General features: G+C 39.2%; 2 protein-coding genes across 2 annotated transcripts; both read left to right on the top strand.

Annotated features, from left to right (window-relative positions):
• Positions 1–1,479: 1,479 nt before the first annotated feature.
• FETUB (fetuin B) lies at positions 1,480–10,316 on the top strand. The gene is made up of 7 exons (XM_009559313.2): positions 1,480–1,805; positions 4,103–4,213; positions 5,605–5,692; positions 6,227–6,393; positions 7,254–7,367; positions 8,275–8,364; positions 8,833–10,316. Exons 1-7 carry the CDS (start codon positions 1,584–1,586, stop codon positions 9,250–9,252), a joined length of 1,212 nt encoding a protein of 403 aa, XP_009557608.2. The 5' UTR covers positions 1,480–1,583; the 3' UTR covers positions 9,253–10,316.
• A 5,911-nt stretch (positions 10,317–16,227) lies between these two features.
• Positions 16,228–27,581, top strand: HRG (histidine rich glycoprotein). Its single transcript, XM_054074168.1, has 7 exons — positions 16,228–16,488; positions 19,891–19,998; positions 21,002–21,089; positions 21,617–21,783; positions 23,489–23,605; positions 25,098–25,184; positions 25,842–27,581. The coding sequence occupies exons 1-7, from the start codon at positions 16,291–16,293 to the stop codon at positions 27,165–27,167; spliced, it is 2,091 nt and encodes a 696-aa protein (XP_053930143.1). The 5' UTR covers positions 16,228–16,290; the 3' UTR covers positions 27,168–27,581.
• Positions 27,582–27,666: the final 85 nt, after the last annotated feature.

Consider the following 27,666-nt stretch of genomic DNA (forward strand, 5'->3'; position numbering starts at 1 on the left):
TAACAACAGCAGTTCACCCTCCAGTTTACACTATATGCTCTCTCTCCTTTAAGAGTTCTTTCTCCTTGATACTCCCCTTCAGCCCTTTGGCACCAAGACAGTGTAATCAGCCCCAGTCCGTAACTTTCTTATGAGCCACCTTTCTCTCCCCCTCCACTCTCAGCATATAACTTCCAATAGTTCTTACTTCATTATTAAGTTTTGTTCTCAGGCAATAAAATTGCAGCAGCATGTTACAATTAGTGGTAGAGTTCATATGCAACTATACCTGCCTCTAAACCCACAGGAATACAAAGCGAGGCATTGCCAGGCAGGGGCTGAAACCAGGTGCAGCCAAAATGTTAAGATGGGAGGAGATAAAAGGAAATAATACTTGCTCTTTGGCAACAAAAGCAACACGTAATGCTGGCAAGTTCACAAAGTACTCTGCACAATGCAGCAGTGAGAACAAAGTCAGAAGTTGCTGGAAGATGGGATGAAATAGGAAATGTCCAGAGGTCAGGGAAATCAGAGAGTGGGGGGATCAAATACCTGGCAAGTGTGAATAAATTGAGAGTTTTAGGCAACAAAAGTCAAGGCTGAAGTCAAGGCATTGAGAGGGAACAAATCCTGAAATGGAGCCTTCAACAACTTAGGACCATTTTGACAGCCCCGGTACATTTAGGACACTTACTGATGTCTATTTCTTCCGGCCTCTTACAGCAACTCATTTTGCACCATCCCATCAACAGAACAGAAGTCTTTGGGGCAAGAACAAAACTTAAGACATCCATGCCACTGTTAACAGGGAATGTTAAGGCCCAAATAAACACAGTGCAAATTTCTGCTTAAAGGCAGACAACACAACGAAGCTGCTAATTCTCTACATTGCCTTGTTACCATGTTCTCCAAGTGTATTTAATGGCTTGAGCAGGCCATTTATCCACAGGCTGTTTTTCTGGACATGGACTGCATCTTTCTGGCTTGGCCTGGGCTAGGGGCTAACGTTCATCTGCAGGTATCCAACTGAGTAGAAATGCTCAGAGAATGAATCCTAATCAGGCTTTCTATCCCAACCGAAGTGACTGCAATAACAAACAGTATATTTGTTTACAATCAGCATGTAACAAATACAAAATGTAAAATAAGTCAGCCTTGTGGCCCTTATCCAGTTCCCGCCATTGACTTGTTTGGGAGAAGAACCGAGTCACTGACAGAACAGAGCTGACCTGCATGTAGGTTTATTTAAGCAACTCTTGTCTTTTAAGAAAGCACCTCTGTGTGTATAGTCTTCTCCCCTGTGATGAAGTCAAAGTTATACGATCTGCCCAGTGAAGCCCAAATTTGGGATGTAAAGCCAGAAGGAGAAAATGCTCTCTGGTCTCAGAGGGAGCGACAACACTTTCATAAAACCTTGTAATCATTGACTTCATGTTTGCTGTTACAGCTGTAGGTTTAAAGGTGATGGTCAGTATGAAATAAAAAGAGGACACAAGTTCATAAAAAGAAACAGCTCCATTGCAAAACTCAGCTATTTCACACAGGTCTCAGCCCCTACATACTGATTTACCATTCTGATCTGCTGCACTGGTTTTCTAAGCAGAATGTTTTTACTTGTTTCAATGCTCTTTGGCATACAGGCGCTTTGCTCCTGGGCTGCCTCTCCTCCTGCCAGAGAAGCATCGACTGCATTGCTTTCCCCGACCTGTGATGACACTGCCGTAGAGGAGGCTGCAGATCTGGCTCTTCGCCAGATCAATGCTGACCAAAAAGAGGGCTACATACTCAGTCTCTACCGAATTTTCAGTGTCCGAGAACATCCTCAGGTAAGTTGCCTTCTCGTTCTGTACCCGTTTCTACCACGAAGAGCCCTATGTCTATCACTGTTCCTTAGCAATAACTAGTCAAGCTAAGAAAAATTTCAAAAGGCAAGTGTGAAGTTACATTCACAAGACTCCAGAGGCCACATCAACTTTACGCACAGATGACTAGAAACAGTTGCATCACTACTGTGGGCAATTAGAGAGGAAAGCTCAGGCACGATTCTCTGCTGCCTGCCCCTGGAATAGCTCCAGGCATCAGTTCAGATTTGGTATGAAACACCACTGCTCTGATTTAATTTCATTTTACACCTTCCTCCCACTGCCTTGAGCAGTTGGAGTGCAAAGTCTATTAAGTCATCGCATGTTTTGCACAAAAGATGTAAGCACTAACAGGTGTAAACACATCCAGCTTGGGACCAGGGAGCTCCTTCACAAACCTCTGAGTGATGACTCATTCTCCAGAAGAAATCTGAAACCAGTTCAAGTGCAAAAATTACCCTGAAAATACATATGGAATATCGCTGTCATATCCTCAAGTCTCTGATTTCTCTATGTGCGTTTAATTTATTACTAATTTTGTTACAATAGCTGAATCCACTGGCACTAGCCAGGGACAACCTGAAATGAGTGCACAACACCTACAACACATAAGGCACTGTGGGAGCACGCTACTAACATTCCTTGCCATGCTTGCTCGCCTCCCATACTCTTACCTAGAAGATGATTTTTTCACAGCCAGATGTTTAAATATCTGCACTGGCAAGGATATGACAGTATGTCCTGCTGCTCCCACAAGGACATAATTTGTGCAGACACTCTGTGGCCTCCAGCAATCTGAGATCTCATGACTAAAGACGCACACTTCACTGTGCTTTGCATTATATTCCCTATTTTGATGTGCCCACGAAGCAACTGGATCAGGTCTCTTGAGACTTTTTTCCACATGGGATGTCTCTAAGCTGTCCCAGAACCCCTATCACCAGTCATAGAGTTAGGTATTTAGCCCTTTCATCCTAGGGTATTTTCTACTGACAATAATTAGAACACTCCTACGACCACCACAGAGTGCAGCACAGTGGGTACAGACATGGTGTAAAACACGTCATCCAACTCCCTGCTTGTCCCATCACCTGTGCCAAGTATGTCTCAGCACAGGAGAATTTTGGGCCTTGTTTGTGATTTGATCTGCCACTTAATTCCCCAGAGACTTCGCTTATTGCCTCAGGGCATACTTTGCTCTTCCTTTATTTGGGAATTTAATTTAATTCTATTCTTTCTGTTTCCATCTAATATGCTTATCCTGTAAATAAGGTGTTTCAAAACACTGCAATAACACACTAGACAATCTAAGCCCACTGTCACATTTTTGCTGCTGCTGGGACTGAGTACAAAAGTAGCAGTCAGCTGTGTCAGGGACACTCATGGACAGTAACAACCTTATGCAAACATCTTTTCCCCTCAAAAAAAAAGATTTTTTTTTTTTATCAGTCAGTGGTGCTTCCTCCTATATTTTAACTGATACTCAGGATAAAACCATTTTCAAAGTTACTTCAAATTCAAATCTGCCCTTAAGCAACCTGTAGTTCAGTTTTGCTCTAATTGAAACTAATGAGCCATCTGCTGTTAACTTACATGCAAGTAGGACAGAGTCTGTCTTTCATACAAGATATTCATTATTAAATTCACTGACAGGCACTTAACTAAAATTACAAAACATGCCAAAATATTTCATTTCCTTCCCTTGCATCAGGTCACCCTGCCACAAAGGGGATGCTGTGCTCCTGCTGCATATCTTCTGGCTCCCATGCTCCCCAGTATGCATTGCAGTGGCAATCCTAGCATCACCAGCTCTGAGAAAAGGAATTTTTTGGCCATGCAGAAAAGATAGAAGCTCTTATTCAACACTAAGCAGATATCAAAAGGCCTTTGAATAACAGTCTTTTAATGAAAATTAAAATAAGGATGATGACACTTTCAGAGATCTGCTGAGCTCTGAATAAATAATAATTTATATATAAATAAATAATAATATATAATAATAAATTATGATAAAACTAACTCTAAAAGGCTGTTCTTTAAGTAAAGCTGGCTAGATGCATGACCAAGCCTGTTCTATCAGGGCCCGAATCTCATTCGATTCAACATCATTGATAATTTGCACCGAACGCTCAGTTTTCAAGATATTTGTGTGTCTCACCTGTATGTTTTGTGCTTCTCCATCTCTGCCTTTTATGTGTCCCCACTTTGTTCTATATGCGATATGACTATGCGACATGACTTTTTTGTTTGTTTGTTTTCAGGAGATCTCTGGTTCTGTCTTCTATCTCATTTTGGATGTAGTAGATACTGAATGCCATGTACTCAGCAAAAAGTTGTGGAAGAACTGTAAGGCCAGATTTGCTCATACAACGGTAAGGATTTTATTTTCTTATTTAATCTCGGGTATGATGAGTTACTCTGGTACTACTGATGACAGCAAAACCCCTACACACGCACTTTAAGTAGGCAGAAGAGCTTAGAAGAAATCAAACTCAAATTTTTCACCTGTACCTAATTTTCCTCTGTACTTTCTAATCAGTTTATAGACTGGTAAGATTTATTTAAATAATGAAAATTAAAAGAAAGTTTTTGACCAGAACTAATAAGCAGATATAACTAATAGCCATACTAGGACAGTATTCAGAATAAATGGTTTACTTTTTATAGCAACCTTGTAAAGGTCTATTTTAAAGACAGTCGATCAGGAAAGGAATAAAATAAACTCACTTTTATATAACATGTGATTTTTGGTTTAGTTTTACTCCATTTTTATGCTGATAACTTTGAAAAAAAAAATCATTCTGAAAGAGAAGAAAAAAGAAAGCTCAGCGAGATAGGCTGCAAAGACAGAAAGTGATCCAAGACTGTTGCTACCACTGACAAATGATTCTGAACAGGTGAAAAAAAAAACTTGAAGAAGAATGACAAGAAAGAAGCTTCACATAGGAAAAAATGAAGTTATGATTAAATTGTCTTGGGCTGCTTCTGAGGTCAATCAGTTTTCATTTTTAAATGAAACACTGGAAAAAAAATAAATGAACTCTGCTCACTGCACTTTCAGTAGGAAAAGAGTGCAAAGAATATATGGTCACTATGGCTTCTATGAAGTCAAGAAATGCACATCCTAGAGGCCTTAAATATTGATCACACATGTGGCAAGATTTAAGAAGCACTGAGAGAATATACATCCAACATCTAAAAACAGAGGCTCAGTGGATATTCATAGGCCAATATTTTCTTCTGCCACAGAATCAGAGTTTCTTTGCGTGCGAGGGTGATCTTACTGTGCCACAAAACTGATTTAGGGTCTTTCCTGCCACTCTCCTTCCTTACTATGGACATAGGGAGAAAGGGGGAGGTGGAAGATAGGCAGTCGGATCCAGACAGTCTGAGCTGATCTCCAGGTTCAAGTTTTCCAGGTTCTAAACATAGACCCAGTTTCCAGTGTGGGGGCCTGAACAGGGAAAGCACTCTGGGGCACTTGGACAATTCTTAGCTGTAAGGAGAGTGGCCTTGAGTTGACCATCCTGCAGAGAAGCATTGCACTTGTACAGCTCAGGATTACACCGGGAGATCTGGACTTTTATTTCTAAAGGAGATACTTAGAAATGTGCCTTATTGCCATTTTAGTATTATCAGAACTTTCTTCTTAAAAAGAATTTCATGACTGCAAGGAGAAAATTAACCACTCGCTGCCCAGGTGACAGTTGATCAGTGCAAAGAGCATAAAATTAATTGTTTCTAAACGTTTATATTGGTTCAGGTTTATGGTCAATGCAAAGCAGTTATCTACATTAATCAGGCAAGAAATATTGCTCATCTGAATACTTATGAGTGCATTTTACAACCAGGTAAGCCTTTATGTAACACACTTACTTTAAAATAGGACTGGAAAAACACCCTTTGCCATAGAGCATTACTTCAAATTTTTGCTGTAATTATGGCACCACAGCATCTCCATTAGCTTTCAACTGCCCTAATCAAGTCAGTGATCATAAGTCCAGCGTGGTCCTGCAATTCAAAGCAGTGCAGTAGAAACTGCTTTTATGTCTGAAATCCCCCCAAAAGACTTCAATATGGGCTTATAGGTTCTGATCCAAAAAGGGGTTTTGTGGGTTTGTGAAAGGCAAGGAAAAACAGCAAGCCCGCTGTTACCGGGCTCTTATTCTGCAGTGTCTCTGTCTCCACTACAACATTTTTATGGGCCTGCAAATTCATAAAGTTTCAAAATCTTTGTGTGAATCAAACCATACATGGTTACTCCAGGGAGCTGGAGGACAAGGGGATAGGGTTGGGGGTTTAGATGCATATAAAGTGACCTCCACTATCAATGTGCTTTTATGGTTATGCTTTCTCTAATGACACTGTTTTGTTTGAATAAAAAGTTCCGCCCAGATATATTTGGTCAGTATGTCCTGACTGCCCAGTTGATGACAGTCCAGCTGAGCCCAAATATTTGGAGACTGCTGTTCAAAGCCTTGACAAATTCAATGAAGAGAGTGAACAAACTCATTATTTCTCTGTCCTCAATGTCACAAGAGCTTCAATGCAGGTAAGCCAAGGGTTATCTGGCTTGCTTTAGCCCTCAAGAATTATGGATCCACCTGTTATACTTCATATGATTTGTTATGCCTTACGGATTGTTTAGAATTTGTATCTGTATAGTACAGAGAATGCTTCCATGCAGAATTTCCCCTGGAAATGAGGAGCTGCATCCATCCAAGATATTGACTCCATTTATTGCCAAAAGAGCCTTATGCAAAACTGAAGACATATTTGTGTTCCAAAGTTTAGAAAAGGTTCATTGTGAATGCTTTCTTCTACCACCACAAAGAATTAGTGACTCCCTAATACAAAGTATTTAATCAGTCACACCTTCCAACATATGCCTGTAATTTACTGAATAAGTTTAAACATGGTTTAAAACTAATTTTAGACTAACACAGTGTTAATGGTCTCCTGGCTAAATCCTGTTTGTTTACCACAGTAATATCTATTTTGCTAAAATTCATTACGTATAGATAACAATGTGGTTTTAGCTCTTTTTCTCAAACTGTTAGGTATTACTCACTCCCATTTTCCAACCCTGAGGTAATTACATTTCAGAAATAGAAAAAGTGATCCTGTTCATTAAAACAGCCAGAAATTATCAGCAAGGTCTTTGGATATGTAGTTCTGTGTGGATGTTAACTTGTTAAAAAAAAAAAGGAAAGTCATTTCGACTATAATAACCACCCAATAGAACAACACTGGCAAAAAGAAAATCTCCTGTAATACAACAAACAGTAATGTCCCAAGTATAAACCTGCTCATTTGTCACTTAGCAAAAATCTGTTTCAAGATCTGTAAGATTCTCTCTTTTTCCTGACACACGCACAAGGTCTAACAGACACTTGTCTCAATCATTAACAGTGGGTCACTGGTCCAGCACATTTTGTAGAGTTTTTAATTCAGGAGACATCCTGCTCCAAAAATGACACTATCGCTGACATCTCCAAGTGCAAGCCACTTTCATCAGAACTAGCTGTAAGTACTTTTCCTTATATAAACACCTATTTTTCAGATTCTATGATTCCTCTGTGAATACTTATCCTATTCCTTTGGTTCTTTGCAGACAAGAATCAAAGCCCAAAGGTGTCTTTTTATGGGTTGCAGCTCTGTACTGTCTTGCAATTGTACAAACTGCTTTAGAATAGAGAAACCATTTCAGTAAGCGCTCTGAATTCTTACGTAGAAGTCCATGAACAAAGAAAATAGAAAAAAATACCATCCAGAAAAAGGTAGGGTAGCCTTCACCTTACACAGTGGAATAATTCTTAAGTATTTCTTCCAAGTAAACAGACTTAGACAATAAATCACAAACAATGCTTAAAGAGTATATCCATACTACAATCAGGCCGGCTAAGGAAAACATTCAAGAACTAAAGACAACATTATAAAGCAAACTAAAAGATAAAGAGGCATGCTGCCAAGAGACATTTCAAGCCCCATCCTAACTGAGATCCAAGCCATCTTACCTACAGCCCAGTAAAAACAGTGATTAGAAATAAGATTTTTCTCATGCTTTTTTTTCACTAGTATGGTGTGAAATTGGTTTTGCCTGAAAAATAATATGTACTATTACAGAACTTGGCTGCAGGGGGATATTCTGCTCCAGCAGCACTTAAGCGTGCTGTTGTAGTTGGGCCCTAAGCAGCCAGCTTACTTTTACTATCGTGTTACCTAACCCTCCTTTGCAAACATAAAGCCTCTTTCAAAATGCTGCCCAGCTTTGTAAGCTTGCCAATCCAAAACTAAAAGTTTGCTTGAGCTGCTTATCCCTACACATAGATGTAGAAGCTATAACAATTCAGTCTTTCATAATCACTTTACAAGACAGGAGCCATGTATCAGTGCCACAGTGTGATAACATGCTTGCATTTTCTTCTTCCAGCAAATAGGTTTCTGTAAAGGCTCTGTAGTGAACAGTCACTTGGAACACAAACAGTTCATCACAATATCCTGTGAAATCTACAGTCTGCAGGTATTTCTTAATCTAATCTTAATATTGCACAAGTCACACAAAACAAGAACCGCGCTCTCGAAAGCCCAGCCTTTTTAAAGTTTTCTTATTCACAAAAACATGAGCTTCAAGGAAGTGATAAGGCCAGATTAGGAAAAAAATCTCTTATGATAAAACAGCCTGCTGCTAGTTGGATACAAAGGCAATACAATAAGTCCAGAGTTAATAATACAGAATGCGTTCAGAGTGTTCTGAAAGAAACTGTAAATAATAAAAGGGCATGCAAAGAGCGTTAACTGTGTAGTTACTCCAGTTTCATGCACTCATCTCCACTGACATAAGAAATAGTTCTATCCGTCTTTGAGCTTCTGTTCTGCAGCTGGTCTCTGCAGACCAGAATTACAGCAGATCCTTATTGTGAAGGATCTTCATCTCTGAAAGAATTTGGAATAGCTGTGATATAAGTAATGCTTATTGCCTCTTATTTAGGATCCTGCCACTGAAGAGGGGAAACAGCAAGCTCATCAGACACCTGGAAAATCCAGCCAGAGTCATCAAGAAGCTTTCCCTTCAGAAACCAATCCTTTCTCTCCACACTTAGAAAAAGCAGTGGGCTGGGTTAAAATTTTACCCCCTTCAACTGAGGACATCTCTTTCCCAGACCTACAAGAAAGTCAAAATGAACATAAAGATGGAAAGCCCGTTCCATCTGAGGCTGCAGGATCTACACCCAGCCATGATGGAGAAAAGACTAAAGCAGACAAACTAGACTTGACCAAACCAGTCACTGGACCAGTTATTCTCCCTTTTCCCAAAGAACTTTCTCTATCAGACTCGTGCCCAGGACAAGCAAAGCAGGTGAATTCCATCCTCCAGCCTTTGCTGCCTAAAAAGCCTACTAAAGTCTAGCCAGCATCCAATCCCCCCAACTATCTGCAATAAAATAGTGGTCACAAGGTCAACCATGTCTTTCAATTTGCGCAACATCTTTAAATAAATTGTATATTACAGTCATCTTCTTTGGAGTTCTCAGTTTTAAGAAAGCGCAATAACACATTAGAAAAAGAAATTTAACTGAGGCATTTTCCAGCAGCAGAACTTGGCTTATAATTCTTGAATTCCTCCCATCAGTAAGATCGTGAAGGAAAGGTAACTGTGGAGGTAACAGAACTCACAGGGCTGAGACAGCCCAAAGGCATCAGGAAAAAAAAGTATGGTCAGTAGCAAAAGTCTGTCAGGGCACAGTATAGGGATGGCTGCTCCCCAAGGGACGGTGAAACAGAACCGAGTGTGGTAACCAGGCTGGCAGGGCACGGAGACTCTCCTGTGGTACCCTAAGTGAGGCAAGCAGGGCAGACCTTAGCCTGTTTTTTTATTTCCCATGGAAGATCTCAAGAAAGGTTATTGTTTTCCTAGTGCTTTATACCCTTGCTTAAAGAAAGTGGAAAAAGCTACCCATGTGTGAAATCGCTGCACCTAATTCTGGCTGGTGGAAAAATCAAGCCCAGACTAATTCTTAAGCTTTACTGACTCTGCTGTGCATGAAAAAAATATGATTTACAAAATCAGCCTAATTCTTTCTTGAGATGGGTTACATTAACTGCCTTATAATAAAAACCACAGGGATGCTTTACAGCCTGTAGCTAAGAAAAATCAATTTTCCTGAAGCCAGACATAGCAACTGTACTGACAATAACAAATATAAATAAATGAGGAGACAAGAAGAGTGAACATGGGAAAGAAATGTCATTTGTGGCCAGATGTACACTGATGTTTGCAATAATTATGGGACTCATACGAGAACACAGAGCCATTCTTGAGTTGCCACTAGATCTGTAAAATCATTTGTTCAAAACAAAGTTAATAAAATATTGTTGTTTCTGAAGCTTTCATGCTGCTGAATCATCCCTAGAGATGCTGTGAAGTTTCTCTATTCGAAATCTTTCAACAAAAAAATATGGCTGTTAAAGTATGCTGGCATTATGAAATTTGATTAAAATGTATTGTTTTATTACTATAAATAAAATATAAACAAAAGTATTATTTTATTTTGAGTAGAGACAAAATAATATTGAAATACCGTATGGAGTTCACTGCAAATGTGAAGAAGTCTGCAAAACCCTTAAAAACATAAATTTTCTATAAAGGAGTAGTTTAATAGCTTCAAAGATTAAAATAAGACAATAACTGATGTGTGCAGCATATCAGCTGAGCCGAAAATAGTTCCATTTCAATTCTGCATGGTGAGAAATTTCAACATATTTCGGTTTCATTCATTTTAGAGTAGAAAACAATTCAAAATCAGGTAGTTCTCCAACAATCAAAATTCAAATCCTATCCAATTTTTATTGCATTGTGAGCTCTAGGCTGTGCCACTATTTCCCTCTTTATCAAGTCATCAAATTGCGTCCTGTTCCCCCCCTCGGGAAGTTTCACTACATACCAACATATGCAACTGGATTCTTCCCCAAAAGGAGTACCAGGGAAGAAATCAGCTTAATTAACTGCTGGCCACAGCAAAGAATCCCCCGTTTCAATTAGTTCTTTTTATTGACTACAGCTGCTTAAAATAGTAAATTGAATAGCAACAGCAGCAAGTGAAGATAAATGGAACTGAGTTGAACATAAATAGGGGAAGTTAAAGAGAAGATCTGAAAGCCTAGATTCACAGTTCTGAACATTCACTTTGGATATTGTTTAGCCTATTCCACAGACAAGGTTCAGAAACGCCATTTGAATCAATACTTTCTCTAGCTTGGATCTCAGATTCAAATTCAAGGACTTCTGTGATTTAAAAATAAATACCAGAAGGGGTGTTCATCTAAGTTGTAGCTGTGTCTATAGTACAGATTCCTGAGCATTTCCTTTATCTGCTGCAGCTGCCCAAGCAGAGTCCTCTGTACCCAGCTATTGGTGTCATCTAGGACACCACCGGTGTTTACCATAATCGGTTCCTGGAACTAATGTCCAGTTCTTGAAGTACAAGCAGGGGACCGAGGATGTTCAGCATTTCCTTTCTCCTCAGGGCATACCTGGATTCTCCAGCACTCCCACGTGATACAATTAACAGCTGATGGTGTTCAGTCATCATTACTTCAAACCCTGCTGCTGATTCAGCAGCTTTATGCCAACCTGTGATGGGACAGCACTGTGGCTTTCTCCCTCCAACGTGTCTACACAGACGGATAAGGCTACAGGTACCACGCATCTGGTCTCTGCATGTTTACTTTATGTGACAGCCTGGTCATGCAGAACTGCAGCAAATCCTCTTGAACACATGCCCAGATAGTGCCAAACCTCTCAATCTTCCAGCCTGGTCTCTCACCTTCCAGCCATACTGAGTAGAATCGCACACTGTATAGAATACCTGCAGTCACACCCAAATGCTCTCTTCTCTTCCCAAGGCTGTGAACCATTAAGTGCTGGTTCTCCTTGTCCAGCATCAAACAGGCCAGTGACACACTGGAGATGAGAAGTGGGAGGATTTTGGCAGACAATTCTCAATTCACTTTTCAATTTAATTTCACAGTTTTTCAACACTTATTGATCTTATGATACTATACCATCCATTATTAACTTGCTATGTGGGCAACGTCCAGCTAAAACCTGGTCTGATGTTTATTTGAGCAAACATTCCGGTTGCACGTGGAAAAGGGTTTTTTATTCAGGCACAGATAACCAATGGTCAGTGACCCTCTGGAACTGCTGATGTTTTTAGCAGATATTATCTAGCCTTTATCTTCAAATACAGGTGAGGCATTATGAATGCAAAAAAAAAGTAGGGGTGGGCAGTATCATTCAAAGGGTACAGAGTAAGATATTTTTGTTATTTATGCACACAATGACTACACATTTGTGTATATTTTTCATCTAACCTTTTCCTGCACTCAATTTTTGGCCAATCAAATAGATTTTAAAAAGCAAGGCACACAAAAGTTTTCAAGATGAATTTTATGAAAACCTTGCTTTGTAAATAATAACAATAAGTTTCATTTATCTGACTTCAGAACTGGCCCATAGTACATACATCATGGTTAAACATTTTCTTCTGCATCTCTGAGATTATACATGTAAAATAGCTGTATTCAGAATATACGTATATTGTTTGTATTTCAAAAATAGATTTTAAAGATATCTCTGACTAGATAACATGAGTACTATACAATCACAACAGTTGCCAATACTTTATGTTAACCTGCTACAACTTGTAATCATGAGTTAAAATTTCAGTTTTAAGAACTGTATAATGCCACAAGCCCTGAAGAAGTCTATTCCCTTCAAAATTCCTCTGATGCTGTTCTTAACCCAAGTTCATAACCTCACCTTTTCCCTCAGCCTCTCAAGCACCTCAACAAACAGGTCATCAACATACAATTAGAGTGTTTTTCTAGAAAGTAAATGGCAGCCAAAGATACAGAGGATGAGACAAGAAGTACTGACACCCTTTTTATTCCCTGTATTAGTTCTTGAGGCCTCCTGAGCAATGGGACTTCTGTAATTACATTGTCAACCTGCTCACTTGACAGCTGGGCTCCTCCAAATAGCTTTTGAATTTAAGGTCTGTTTGAACAAAATTTGATAAACAAGGTGATGAAGCTTCTAAAAGTTTGGTAAAAAAAAATGGTGCCTGGTAAAGAAAAAGCTGCATGCAGGGAGGGGAACCTATAGCTGCAGCTGCTGCTTTGAAGACCATAACCAGAGCAAATTTGTATGACATTGCATTTAATTCAGAAAGCACCCAACAGGTGTCTCATTTGTATGAGACATGAATGAAGACATGAAGCATTTCATATTTTTTCCATGACACTTTGTGGAATTTCTGTTCAATGCTACCCCAACCACTGCACACCTTTTTTTTCCTATCAAGTAGTAAAATCAGGCTGCCCTGTTCTGAAGCGATGAGGTACCACAGGCTAAAAAAAAAAGCAAAGAGAATCTAGCCAAGTATTCTATAAGCAACTGGAGTTACATATGTCTTTGTTAGCTTCGATACAGAAACAACAGCAGCTGCAGAGCAGCACATGCCACAAGATGGATAAGGTCTTGCTACCTGAATAACTTGAGGTGTACGATTTGATAATCCCAGCCTGAGTGAAGCATGGCTGCAGAAGGCAGGGAACAATCAGGTAGGATAGCAGTCTTACTCCCAGGAAATCAGAGAACTCTGTGTAACAGTTGTGGCTTCACTTTAGGAAAAGAGTAATTGGTTATTACCTATTATCTCCTTTATTTGTCAGCTCCCTTTTCCTTTTCCTCCAAGAATGATGTTCTATTTGTTAAGAATTTGATACCCTGTTTTTCAAGCGGGCAAGATAAGCCACTTTTTGGTGTGTTTTCCCAGATTTCTGGAGAGGGCTTTAGTATGGATGTCTATTACCAACTCCTTGCTGTTGCAAGTCAAGCCTTGGCAAAATTCATAGAGATAAACAAGCTTTTGATAAGCTAGTCAAGAGAAATGCCACATTTGAATAAACATTCCTATTCCTGCCAGCAATCTGTTTATAGCTTCATTAAAACAACACGCAAAACTTACAAGCAATAAATATAAAACCAAAATAAGAATTAAGAAAAGATATTAAACTGGATGAGAAATGACAAAAACCCATTACACTGACTCAAGTACAACCAATATTTAATTAACTGCTCTGACTGTGCCTGCAATGCTTGTCCATGCTGTACTTTAATAATAGTCCATTCTTTCTTTTACAAAGAAATCAAGGACAAAACTCTACGGTGGCAACAGAATCTCGCTTTTACTTCTGCAGTTAATTTTGCAGGTATTGTACAATTTCTGCTCTTTATTCATAGTGTTCCTATTTCATACATAAAAAATACATAAGCCACTGTCAAGAAAGTGATCCGTGTCACAACAAACAGCACAGAACAAAAGGAGAAAAAAAGAACTAACAATCTGCAAACAATAGACAACTAAGAGAATGATGTTATAAATTACCTAATCTGATACCTTTCTTCAATATGACTGCCCATTTGAAAAATTAAACGGTATTGTAAGTACCGTTGATGAATGAGGGTGTGATTTAGAACACAGCAATGATGTATATTTTACTTTTATCTGATTAAATGCATTTCAAATGACTGATTATTTACACAGCATTTATTTCAGCTCCTTTTTTTCATCTTCCAGAAGGAACTCTGAATTGTTATAATGACCCATTATAGAAACATAAACAAAAGAAATGCCCTACTGCATTAGAATGGTGGTTCGTTTAGACCAGTATACATCTCTCACAGTGACAAAAGACAATTGTGGTTAAGAGAAACATAGACCTGCCTCCTTTCTCTAATTCATTCCCCAGAATCACTGTACCAGGGATTTAAAAGAGTGCTTATTTGCTTAGTCCCTCTAGTACCCACTTAAGGATCTGCCGCTCATGAACTTTTCTAAGCCACTCCTGACCTTGCTAATAATGTCTGTCTTTCTCCACATCTTTCTGTGGCAAAAGGTTCCAGAAGTTCACTACCCATTGCGAGGCTATTTTTATACATTTTAAACTAATTCCCAAGAGTTTTGAGTGTCCCTGGTTCCCATATTGCAAGATTCTCCATTTAGCTTTTCCACCGGCAGGGAAACGTTATGTGTGCCCTGAACTAACTATAAAAGAAAGCCACTGCTTCAGCTCTATACATTTTAAAATGTGATTTCTTAGACACCAGACATGCTAAAAACTGGATTTTTAAAATAAAGATTAATTAATTGAGGTAAGGGTTAAGGATGATCCCACAATGTTTCTCACAAAAATACGTCAAAAAAACACTTTCAAGTCAGACATGTGAGCCTACGTGACTTATATAGCTAGCATCTTTTCTGTGATAAGCTGATCCAGCCCTTCACATCCACCAGGATTTAGAAAATTTCTTATCTGAATCTGACCTTGTCATTTTGGGCCCACATTGAAATTTTGTATTTTCTTATTCAGAGGTTGAATTTTCTATTTAAACTTCAGCCACTCCCTGACAAGGGATTACTGCCTTTTAAGAATATCTTAAACTATCCTGAATAAAAGATTTTGAATAAGATGAGACAACATCTCCTTTCTGCCTAGCAGAGGATATCCTGTAAAGGTATGGATCTTAGTATGTACTGAATTATTTTAATAAACACACAAAAATTACCAGCAATTATCTAAAGTAGTCTATAAAGGCCACTACAGCCAAAGAGCAGACAAAACTTCTCACAATGAGAATGCAAAGGCAGCTTTATGTCACTTTGTGCCGTGCCTAGGACACACCGGTATTAAGCCAGGCGGTCCCATTTTGTGTACCAGCCTGAAATGAGGTAAAGCTGAATAGAAGTCTCGTCTAATTTTATTTAAGCTAGAAGAGTAGCAGGTACTTAGATAGAAGCTACGGACCACCAGCTTGGAAGTGCACCTTGACCTATATCCCTTTTCTAAATCTGAGTGACCTCGTTACCCTTTCACTAGTTCCCCGCTAGGTAAGAATCTGTAAAAACAGGGTTATGAATATAGTCATTACCTGACCATAAATATTTCAGCATATTTTCAGTTCAACTGTTTTTACAGTAAACACAAACCCAAGACTGCATAACACCTACAAACATAAAATGGATCTTCTTAAAGCCAGGCTCAGCAGCACACTGTTAGAAGCTAAACAGTTTTCATAGCAAAACACTGTTGCACAATGCCTGCTTAAAGAATCTCAAATACAGTCCCTTTGATGGTAGTCCAGAGAGTATTATATGCCCTACTTTTCTCAAAATCTGCTCAATCACTATATAATCATTTACTCACTGTTTGCAAACATTAATCTAGGGTCAAGGTAATTATCCTGTGACACAACACTTACATATATATAAAATCATGCTTTTTAGCACTAATTTATAACTTTGGTGGGGTACTGCAATTTAAAAGCAGACTACTGGCTTTATCAGAGCATGGGCAGAAGTGACCTAACACTGCAAACAAAATGCTGCTTCTAGCTTCAGCTTTTTTTTTAACACTACTGCAGTGCTCTAATGCCCAAAACAAAACAACCATCACTCCTGCACACTGCAATACCACTGAAAAAGATGCAGGAGTGGCCCTGGATTTGGTCAACAGGCATCGCAGAGATGGCTATGTTTTTGGTTTATTCCGTGTTGCTGATGCACATAAACTGCATACAGTAAGTATCAATTTAAAGGCTGACTTACACATGACTGTGATTTTAATATAGAATCATTAAAAGCTTATGTTTATTGCTTTTAACAGAGTAACTGACGTAATTTAATGAATCAGCTCTGATTTACACTATCTCAGTATCCATTTGTGCATGATTTATTGTACATAAGCTTGATTTTGAATGATGCTGAACATCCTCTATTCTCCTGGCTGACAGGATGTTAGCATAACAGACACACTGAACAGCTTTATACAAGACCGGAAATTAATCTGGTTTGTCTGTTGTCAGGTCACAGATGCTATGTTCAAAATTTATATTCAAAGGGTTTCTTTAATCTGTGAATGTTTAACATTAATTAGATCAATGTATTCTGCAAGATTGATATTTTATTGATATTTTAATTTTGGAGATAATTGGTTAACTGGAGGGACAGGAAAAAGGCAGAAGAAGCCAAAGGACACAAAAATGCCACTCTGCAAAACAAGGAAAGAGCTGGATAGACACTCCACATCAGTCATTTCCTAGTTCCTTCCTATTTCTATTTCTGTTTCCTAGAGAGGATATATAAGCCTTTCTCAATGAATGCCTAAATGCCAAAGAAAATCAGTGGCAGAAAAAAAACAATAGAATACAAAATTCCTTTAACTAGTACATAAAAGACAATAAGGACGTGCAGATTTACTAATATACCTGGCTACTTTTTAGCTGCTTGGCTATGAAACTAGAATCCAGGCACACATACACTGTTGAGGAAGTGTATTATACACCTCAGTACAGCCACAGAAAACACAGGTTAGTTTTTGATGGAGCTGCTGGAGACTGCCTGCTAGGACAAGAAAAAGCTCAGAAAGCGACCCAAAGCCCAAATTCCCAATGGTCTCCAGGCATGCTTTCAATTCATGCTGATGGATTATTTTGCTTTTCAAAGACAAGGATCTGGCAAGTGACACTACTGAGGTTTATTCAATAGCCACATAGATAAAGAGCTCATCTATGAAGCAATTAGTCTTCTTCAGCACTAAGAGACTTAAAACCAAGTCTCCCATCCTTGAAGAATGCTGCTACCATGCATGTGTATCGCCCCTGTGAAGTGGAGCAGGGCACACACCAGGCAGCAAGCTATGCAAAATTTGTTAGATTAATCAGAAAAAAACAGGTGTTTCTAAAAAGAAAAATCTTAATTTTTTTCTACATTTTAACCAATTATTGCCTATATAAACTATAAAACTATAGCCTGCAATAGGGACCAGAGCTGAGGATTCACACTTCCAGATGAATGCTGCAGCCACCAGACTACTATGTTTATGTTCTACTTTCTACCCTTAGTGAATCTTGCTTTCTTTGCAGTCCAGGACCATAACTATCGCAGAGTCTACAAGAACAGAAAAGACCCTTCTATCTATCTTACTGCTTAAGAATTCTCCCTGGAAGGTCTCCATACCTTCTCAGCCCCAAAGCCACCAGGTGTAATCTCCTGCATACTGATCATACATACTTTTGTGCAAGAAGCTACGTTGGGTCTGCTGCCAAGCTGACATTAAAAAGAGATATTTTAAAAGAGACCAGAACGTTATTTTTATTATCTCCATACAATAGCATGCATCAAGTCTATCACATTAACGCCCATAGGAATTTAAGCAGGGGCATTACTAGCAGCTGGATCTCTGCTGCATTTACACGGGAGTTCTAGAAGTATAAGATACTCAAATATTCACAACTAGAACAGTTCAGGGCTTGTGCAGTGCAGAACTCTAGTACCCAAGATGCTCTAAAACAACCAAAAAGGTACTATATAAGAATTTTTTTTCCTCAACAGTTATCCAACAGATGAACAGCGGAATTTTCTACTGCATATTTGGATGTAGACACCTAGTTTCCCCAAAGTTCTCCTTTAGGCTCCATTGAGTTCAAGTGCATCCTGGTGAAGAAAATAAATGTTTGACAGGGATGAACTGGCTTCTTCAGCATTTTATAAGTTTAGAAGACAAAGAATGTATTTAGTCATGTCAGTTTTAGTGACATCCTGGTGAACAGCTGATCTTACAAAATTTATCTTGCTATCTTAACTTTACGTTCCATGTAATTCCATAAATATAAATCAGAAAAAAATAGGCTCTTTCACTGTCTCTGTTCTCTTCTCTGCCTGCATTTCACTAATGTGTTGACTAGCAGATTGAAATTATTAGAACTTATAAAATAAAACAAATACTAAGTATGCCTAAACAGAGAATAATCACATGTCTAGTGGGCAGGATGGGTGTCCTGGACAACTGTATTCTTTTCCTAACTCTGCCATTGAACAACACGTGTCTCCCTGAAAATCACTGAGCCCTCTATTTAAAAATAGAGGCAATGTTATGATATACACATGCTGCAAAACTAGTGTTTGATGTGACACTGGTGGACCCCCACTAATAAAAATATTACACTAGGCTGCAGTAATTTTTTCCTCAAGGTCTCTTCTATACAGGAACACTCTGAAAAAGGAATCTGAATGGATGAAATTTCTTAAAACCTGATAAAACTTGGGCACAGTGAAGGGCTTTGCATAATTTTACCTAAACGACAAAATAAAATACGTCTGTATTAATTCTGAATGTCCGTACAGGGGTTGCATGCAGTTTAAATTATCCATTCCAAATGCGAACTGAGATTCATTTCCCTGCAGAAAAATACAAAACTGCTTCTGTGGGCCACTGATAATTCTTAACACTGCATCCCATTACACAGGCAGGCAAATTCAAATTCAGATTCTCCATCCTGCTTTCTCGGGAGAGAGAACATAGTAGAAGAATTTCAGAGCTAGGGCTTTTGACTTTGTAGGGATTATTACAGCTTTTTTACATCACCTGGATAAACCGAGCAGGAAGTAAAGTTCTGAAAGAGTATCTGGTCACAACAGTCATTTGAAGTGGATGTAGCTATATAATTGGCTGCCCAGACAACTGATTTCCTAACAGACCAGTATGTTCTATGTGGAAATCAGAAAGAGGAAATGGCAAATTTTAACACTGGCATTTTCCCTACTTGATGGATGCTAGCTTAACAACAGACTCTTCTCACAGATTCTCAAGAAAAGGATAAGAGACAACAGTTGTAAGTTGCTGGAAGGGAAATTCTGACTAGAACAGCCCACAGAGGTTGTGGAACATCTGTCTTGGAGATATATAGAACTCAGTTGAATCTAACTTTGAAGTTAGCTTTGCCTTGAGCAAGTGGCTGGACAAGATGACCTCCGAAGCTCCCTTCCAGCCTAAACCCTTTCTACGCTTGTCAGCTCAGAAAAACCTTAACAGTGAACTGGGGAGGCTACATTAAAGATTAAACATATCTATTTCAGAAAAAGTTTCTTTCAGACCAAACTTCTTGTATACAAGCTCTTTTTTATTTGCACTTCTTTCCCAGGGAAATTCAACAGTCCTCTACTTAACTTTGGATGTGCTAGAAACCGAATGTCCTGTATTATCCAGAAGACACTGGGAGTCTTGTGAATACAGTGACACCTATTCCATGGTAAGTAATGGCACTGAGGCAGAGTTGTATGTCAACAATGTATTAACTTGATCTTCATCTGAACTGCCTGCAAATTTCTGTGTCATAAAATCTCTAAATGAGGACTAGGCTTTAATATGGCTCCTTATAAAGCAAAATCTATTGAATTCTAGAGTTGTTAAACATGGGCTAAAGGTTTAGGAAAAGATCAGTTTCTCAAATAAGTGCAACTTTACTTAATTACTTGTCTCAAAGGAGCTATACTCTGCATTCCAGTGCTGGTAGCAGTACTGGTGTTTTAAGAATAATTTGCCGACACCTAAAGATACTAGAAATTATTGTTTCAGCATGTTACCAGTATATTAGCCAGAAATACCAGTGTTATGTTTTGTCAGTTTTCTGTCATAGCATTTGTAATATGACACTGTGAAGTATCGTCAGTGTCAGTACAGTATGTACTGTATGATATGTAGCAACACTTGTCATTTATCATTGTAGTCCAATGATGCAGTCTGGGATGGGAACTACCGGTCCAAAACTTCATATAAATAGGAAAGTGGTGATACTACCACACAGAACAAAGCAGGGAGGCCATGAGGAGAGAAGAGAAGGCATCTACTCTTCTTATTAAGATGGGGAAAAGGATGGGAAAAAAGGTCCACCCATTTTTTGATAAATGTTTATGTAACCTTGAGTATCTTTGGCATCCTAACTTCCCCTGCTAGCTAGTGTTATCTTACTGTAAATATGTCTTAGAATGACTAAGAAGGCTGGTTTAGTTTTCTAATGTCTGCGCAGTCATGCAAACTGAGAATTAAAAAAAAAAGCTGTTGTAGAGGGAGATCCCATTTTATCTGAACACAAATTTTGAGTGGTACCGGATCAAACATTCCATTAACGACCACATCTTTTATCCTTAGAAGTACTGTACATTAAAAGAAGGCATAGCTTCTATGATCACCTACATCCAATTATATCCAATGAAAATAACATCATAATCATGTATTCTTTTTTTTCCTCTCAGGACTTTGGGCAATGTAAGATTATCACATATACAAGCCAGCTGCTGAAGAAACCTCAGCTATATGGATTTAATTGTACATTAAGTCCAGGTAAAATATCCACTGTTGTAAGGCAATGCATACCTCAAATCAGCCTTAGTACCAAATTACAAGTCCGTGCACTACAGTATGGTAACTGTAACAGATTCATTCATCTGCTTGCAATTCATATTTTGGATAATTCAGATGGAATGTTAAGAATGAGTAATAGAATTAAGGTTACCCTACTCTTCTAAAGCAGTCTTTATTAATGTCAGATGATATAACCATTCCAGCCCACCAAAACATAATAATGAATATCAGAAAAAAAAGCAAACTTTGAAAGAATGCCCATTTAGGGTGGTGAGGTTCTAAGGCAGATCTAAAAGATTTGCAAGAATATTCATTTTCACAGATTTGGGTTTTTTTTTCATGTTACAGAACAAGCCTGCATTTGTGGAGTGAGGGATAGGTATTTCACTTCCAAGGAAATGCTTGCATTTCAGTTTCTCGTTATGAGTTCACATTAAAGGCACAAGTATGCACTCCCAAGTGTATTAGTATCCATCACAATATTAGTAAATTCTCTGTTTCCACAGTCCCTCCTGATCTGTTAGAGTGCAAAGATTGTCCTGTGAAAGTTGAAGTCTTAGAAGTCACTGAGCAACATAAAAATATTGCTGCAAAGGCCCTGGAGAAATTCAACAGTGAGGGTAACCACACAAACTACTTCAACGTGGACAAAGTTGAAAAGGCTTTAAAGATGGTAAGTGTCATTTTGTCCTAGAATTACTTCTAAACAACAAAATTTTGTCAGCAGCTCCAAAACCAGAATTCAAACTATTGCTATCACCTCTCAGCGTAAATCATCTGCTTTAAATTCAAGGTTCTGCCTTCTACAAAGAATTATTATCAACTTTAATTTAGGCATGTGAATGTAAAAGGATTTCTCACCTGTTAGAAGCTATGGCAGTGTGATGGTATCCAAAATATCAGAGCCTTCTTTGCGTGCATATTTTTATTTTGAATGCCTGTTTTCCTACCAAATCATAACATGCAAGAGCTTATTTACTACTGACCAGAGTTCCTCAAGACACACATGAACGTACATCATCACAGTCACGCATTCTGTCATCTGAAATCAGATAATTTTTTGCCCTCAGAATATTTAGCACATGGGTACAACACAAAGTAGAACACGCTCAGCATCATTTTGATTCTGCTGAAGAGCAAAGCACCACTGAGAGCTCTGAAGGACAAGAGGTAAATTTGTACCTGTGCTTCTTAAAGAGCTACAGGCTCTGGTAAATAACTCCTACATCTTTTAGTGATGTTGACATGAAGATTTATCCTTTGGGTGGTTTGGAGTATAACTCACATCACCACAATTTATTGTTAGTAGATACTGGAGACCTTCGCTTAAACAGCACAGGATCAGACTGCCAACACACATCAGTTCCAGATAACTTTGTAATGAAGTCCCATGGCCCCTGTCGTAATACATGTTGATCTTGGAAACTGTCTGAATTATAGCATCCCAACCCTACCTCCCTGCAGCTTTTAATATTGCTCAGAAACTTGTTTTACACTCTAGTCCCATGCAAGACACATCCCTAGTCCCATTTAGCTCATGGCTACTTTCACATTGCCTGGATTCATGGATTTCTCCCTAAATACTTTGTCTCTGTTCTTCTCTCTCTTTAGCTGCAGAAAGAATTTAGATTGTACCACTGGATTTCAATAGTAACTCTTAGAAACCATGAATTTTGATAAAAATATACTATAAAACATACGCACCCACTTTTAACCAATCTAGTTAAATTAGTGAAACTTGTGAGCACACACCTGCTATAGACACCTTAAATGCAGACTTGAAATAAACTACTGCTACAGTTGGAAGCTAAAATGAAACAGCTCCTTATGGATTCTAATAGGATCACAAAGACCGTCTCCAGTGTTATTATGGAGTAATGGTGCCCTTACGAATAATGCCACTGACAACAGAGAAAGCAACAATCTCACAGCAAATGGCAGAATTCCATGCCAAATTAACATCAGCACTGTAGTACTATGCCCCCCATCACTGGAGAAGGGGACCTTGTCATCCAGTAGTCTCTGTATTTTCACAGGAGCAGCAGTTCAATTTAGGGAGAGGAGTCTAAGTACACTACTCCCTAAAAATGCAGGCTGTAACACTAACCAGTTCTGTAACATACACATCCTAGACAAAGAAATAAAAGTACCATTCCTGTAATTCAGAAAGGCGTGAGGCAAGTAAGTTGTAAATGATCTGATCTATTTTCCTTACTGAATACGCATGTATGTACGAAGAGTTGATCATCACAGGTGATGAAAGCATGAGGTAGACGGGATTTGGACAACAACATGAAGTACAGTTGCTTTTAAAATGATAGGACTGGGTTTTTTACACACACTTAAGTATTACTTCTTGTTTGACCTCTTGGTTTCAGACTGCCTCCCGTGAAGGTCACATTTTAGGATTCTCTATAAAAGAGACCAACTGTTCCAAATCAGCAGAACAAGAAGATCAGGCACTGGAATGTGACTTTCTGGATGACTGGCATGCTGTAAGTAAAGTCTTAGTATGAGAATTGATACAATGGGTGGCACCAGGAAGATCTTCCCACAGTATTTCCAAGTGTTTCTTACAAGCATACACCCAAACTCAAAATTACAAATCCAGCATGTCTAAGTCATGATCCTAATTTCACAGCTGCTCCTTTTGAATCCATATGGAGCCAATCTGAACTCTCAAATCTAAATGTAACTGGAATCTGGCATATTACAGTCCTAGAGCTGAGCTTTTCAGTTTGGATCTGGGTCTCATGTTTAAATTGTGGACATTCTCTACTAAACGATTAGTGCTTTTCTCATAAAAAACTTTACACTAACATGAACCACAGATCTTGAAGAAAATACACGTATTATGTCATCCCAGTGAACCCAGGGCTATTTCTTTATTATTATTATTCTTTTTATTCTGCCGTAGAAAGAGAGAGTGGAACAATTCAGGCTTGTATATGGATTACTATCATAGTACTCTCCTCTCACCCCACCTTCCTTTTACAATAATACTCTATACCAAATAAACAACCAGGCAAGATCATAATTTCAGTATAAATTATTCCCCAGAAATTAAAATGAAGGAATGAAATAAAAATATGGGAAAAATAAAACATGTAAAACTTTTGTTTTATCTCCATCCATTTTTTATTCTGGCTCTTTATACTCCAAAAGACTAGAAAACATTGTGAATGAAGTATAGCAAAGCCAAAATTTATCACTAGAATGAAGCACAAACCAGATACCTAGAGGTATTGAATTCTGTTCTCAGTGCTGCCACCACTGTAGTATGTGTGCAAAATGCTGTTAACATTTCTAATAACTGATAATAATAGGCCATTAATGGCCCAAACATATATCATGGCAAAGCACCTGCTCCAAAGAGCATACACAGAGCCCCTTACCAGAGTTCCGTGCTCTCACATGAGCAATTCCATACAAAATGACTGGACAACAAGTGAAAGTCACAGCGAACAGGATGTTAAAGGAAGTAATTCTAGAAGATTACAACAAATTACTTTTCAAAAAATAAAGATGGAAGAAAGCTCTACATTGAGCTCTGTCTGAAACAGCATTGCTGCACAGTGCCTGGTTCAGAGGACTTTGAGCAAACTTTCAGAATAGCTCAATCTGAACAGATGTTTGACAAGCAAAAAAAAAAAAGGAATAAAAATCAGTCACCCATGGGATACTCATTTTGGAGACAGCAGCAGCTAACTAATTTCTTACAGACATCAAAAGAGAAGCGAGATGAAGAGTAGTACCCCTTTAGATGCACACAGTAAAGTGGTCTTAACAGTCAAGAACACTCAAAAATGGCATAATCACTGCCAAGCATCACCAGTCAGAAAGCTTAAGACCTAGTTCTAAGTTACGTAAACATACATAGTTATTGAAGGAAGTGGCCTAACTAAAAATGTTGAACTTTCAGTAGCTATTATCTCCACCATAAGAACACAGATGCACATTGGGGTTTTTTACTTTTCTTTTTCTTAGCACGTGGGATTCTGCAAGGCAAGAATTATTAGTGATCCAGATGAACCTGATGGAACTGATATAAGCTGTGAAATCTACCACCCCTGGGTATGTACTCGTTCCTGAAATGTCTCTGGCTATACCCTCACGCACGCTACAGCAACATCAGGTAGCCCAGACTGACGGATGATTGCCACAGGTGTTTACATCCCTTCATTACTGCCTGGGTATGATGCAGCATGAAAGGCCAGACTGGCTTTTGACTGCTAGGTCAACCAGAGGATGTATTAGAATTGAGCTGTCCCTAATACTACCTTCCAAGGGCGTCTCCTCTCAGTCCGATCATATTCCTCAGTTAAAGTGAATAGAGATTGGTAAACAAATCCAAAGGCACTTCATATAGCAAGAGGAGGTGAGATGATCTTTGTCATCTTCGGCATTCCAGTTTATATAACAACAGCTACTACAGCGTGGGTTTTATTTTGTTTTGATCCATCACAACTTTTGCTCAGTTGGTTATATCATTTCATTTTGTTATGGTGTAGGATTTCCAGATGATTTCAAGTAATTTGGCATCTTATCTTCTATCTCTCTATACTCCTCTTCTATCTTGAAAAAAACATAGTTGTTTTTCTTTTCCTTATTGATCCCCAGCACTGTAAATGCAAGCCTACTAACTCCCACCTCTGCCTTTCTCACCACCTTCTTCTGTCCTATTAATATCTGGCTTAATACCTCCTTCTCTGGTGTTTTTATCAACAACAGCATGGCTGTGGAAAAAGATGCAGATATTCAAATCTGGAACAGCTACATAGACATCCTCATCATCATTGTGGTTACAAACATCGTCACAGACATCATCCCAAGCATCATCCCAAGCACAGGTGTCCATTCTCTTCTCAATCCAAATCTGAAGACCCTGAGCATAACCATAGTATCAATGGAGAACATCCAGACAGCCATGAAGAACCTGTTCCTCCCCACCACGGTGGACCACATTACCATCTTCACCCTCTACACCATTGTCCTCCACCTCCTCCTGACTGTGGGCCGCATCACCACCACCCTCCTCCCAAGGAGGAACCACAACATCCCCCTTCTGCTCCTCCTCACAGAGGATCACACCACAACCTTCACCTTCCACACCATTGTCCTCCACCTCCTCCCCACTGTGGGCCACATCACCATCATCCTCCTCCACTTCCTCATGAACCATCTCACCATCCTCCTCTTCCGCATGATGAACCAGATCATCTTCCTCCTTCACAAGAGGAAACACAACACCCCCCTTCTGCTTCTCCTCCCCATGAAGAGCCATATAATCCTCCTCCTGGTCCCCATCATGGACCACACTGTCCTCCTCCTCATGGACCACATCACCACCATCCTCCTCCCCATCACGGACCACACTGTCCTCCTCCTCATGGACCACATCACCACCATCCTCCTCCCCATCATGGACCACACTGTCCTCCTCCTCATGGACCACATCACCACCATCCTCCTCCCCATCACGGGCCACACTGTCCTCCTCCTCATGGACCACATTACCACCATCCTCCTCCCCATCACGGGCCACACTGTCCTCCTCCTCATGGACCACATCACCACCATCCTCCTCCCCATCATGGGCCACACTGTCCTCCTCCTCATGGACCACATCACCACCATCCTCCTCCCCACCATGGACCACACTGTCCTCCTCCTCACGGACCACATCACCACCATCCTCCTCCCCATCATGGACCATATCACCCTCCTTATCACTGCAACGAGACAAGCATATTAGGAAAGTACTTCCCATTCCAAGTAACAGGAGCTGTCTATCGCATTCCAGTTCTAAATCAGCAGGAATCTCTCACACCTCCCACTCTAAACTTTCATGAGCTATCCCAAAGCGGCCCTCACTCCTCCAGCACTGGTGAAGGTATTCCCATCTCTGGCTCAAGTCTAGAGGAGGTGCCAGAAGCTCTGGATTTTCCAGATCACTCTGTACAATCCAAGTCATGCCCAGGAAACCCCAAACTTGTTCTTACAAAAATTTTGCCTTTATTTCCACATAGCTCCATGGCAGAAAATTCTCCTACATGACCTCAGACAGTGGTGCAATGAATGAAAACAACACATAGAAAAGGGGAAACACATACAATTTCTAGGGAGAGGAAGCACTGATAAATAATGATTAAGATAAGTATTTCAACCTGCCTCTTGATCCCAGCTATCTCAGACTCCACTGTAACTAAACGACTCAAAATTCCACGTCCTTCAGATAACGTGAATGCATACAAATCTCCCCAGCAAACAATGTTCCCTTAGTTCTAACAAAAAGGAAAAATCCCTAATAGTGAAAACTGTAATCTAAAATCTTCCATTTTCTCATCATTCATAGTTAATAACGTACTTCTCTGAGGAAATCTGACCTAAAGGAAATTGGACCACTTTCCATTAGAAAAGATCCATGGCAATACATTCATGCCTTTTAAAGATTCAAAGAAAATAAAAATACAAGAGCTTTCTTTTTTTTTCTTGACACAGTTGCTGAAGGCTTGTCTTTTTTCTTACTATGAATGTTGAGGTGCCCAGTAAACAC

This window comes from Cuculus canorus, chromosome 9 (genome assembly GCF_017976375.1).
Source record: "Cuculus canorus isolate bCucCan1 chromosome 9, bCucCan1.pri, whole genome shotgun sequence".
Classification (NCBI taxonomy): domain Eukaryota; kingdom Metazoa; phylum Chordata; class Aves; order Cuculiformes; family Cuculidae; genus Cuculus; species Cuculus canorus.

Excerpts from the sequence above, each read along its gene's own strand:
- HRG (XM_054074168.1), top strand. The coding sequence starts at position 16,291 with ATGCTGCTTCTAGCTTCAGCTTTTTTTTTAACACTACTGCAGTGCTCT. Across the intron at positions 19,999-21,001 it reads ACAGTGACACCTATTCCATG|GACTTTGGGCAATGTAAGAT; the intron begins GTAAGTAATGGC and ends TTTTCCTCTCAG. Across the intron at positions 21,090-21,616 it reads TAATTGTACATTAAGTCCAG|TCCCTCCTGATCTGTTAGAG; the intron begins GTAAAATATCCA and ends CTGTTTCCACAG.
- FETUB (XM_009559313.2), top strand. The coding sequence starts at position 1,584 with ATGTTTTTACTTGTTTCAATGCTCTTTGGCATACAGGCGCTTTGCTCC. Across the intron at positions 1,806-4,102 it reads GTGTCCGAGAACATCCTCAG|GAGATCTCTGGTTCTGTCTT; the intron begins GTAAGTTGCCTT and ends GTTTGTTTTCAG. Across the intron at positions 4,214-5,604 it reads CCAGATTTGCTCATACAACG|GTTTATGGTCAATGCAAAGC; the intron begins GTAAGGATTTTA and ends ATATTGGTTCAG.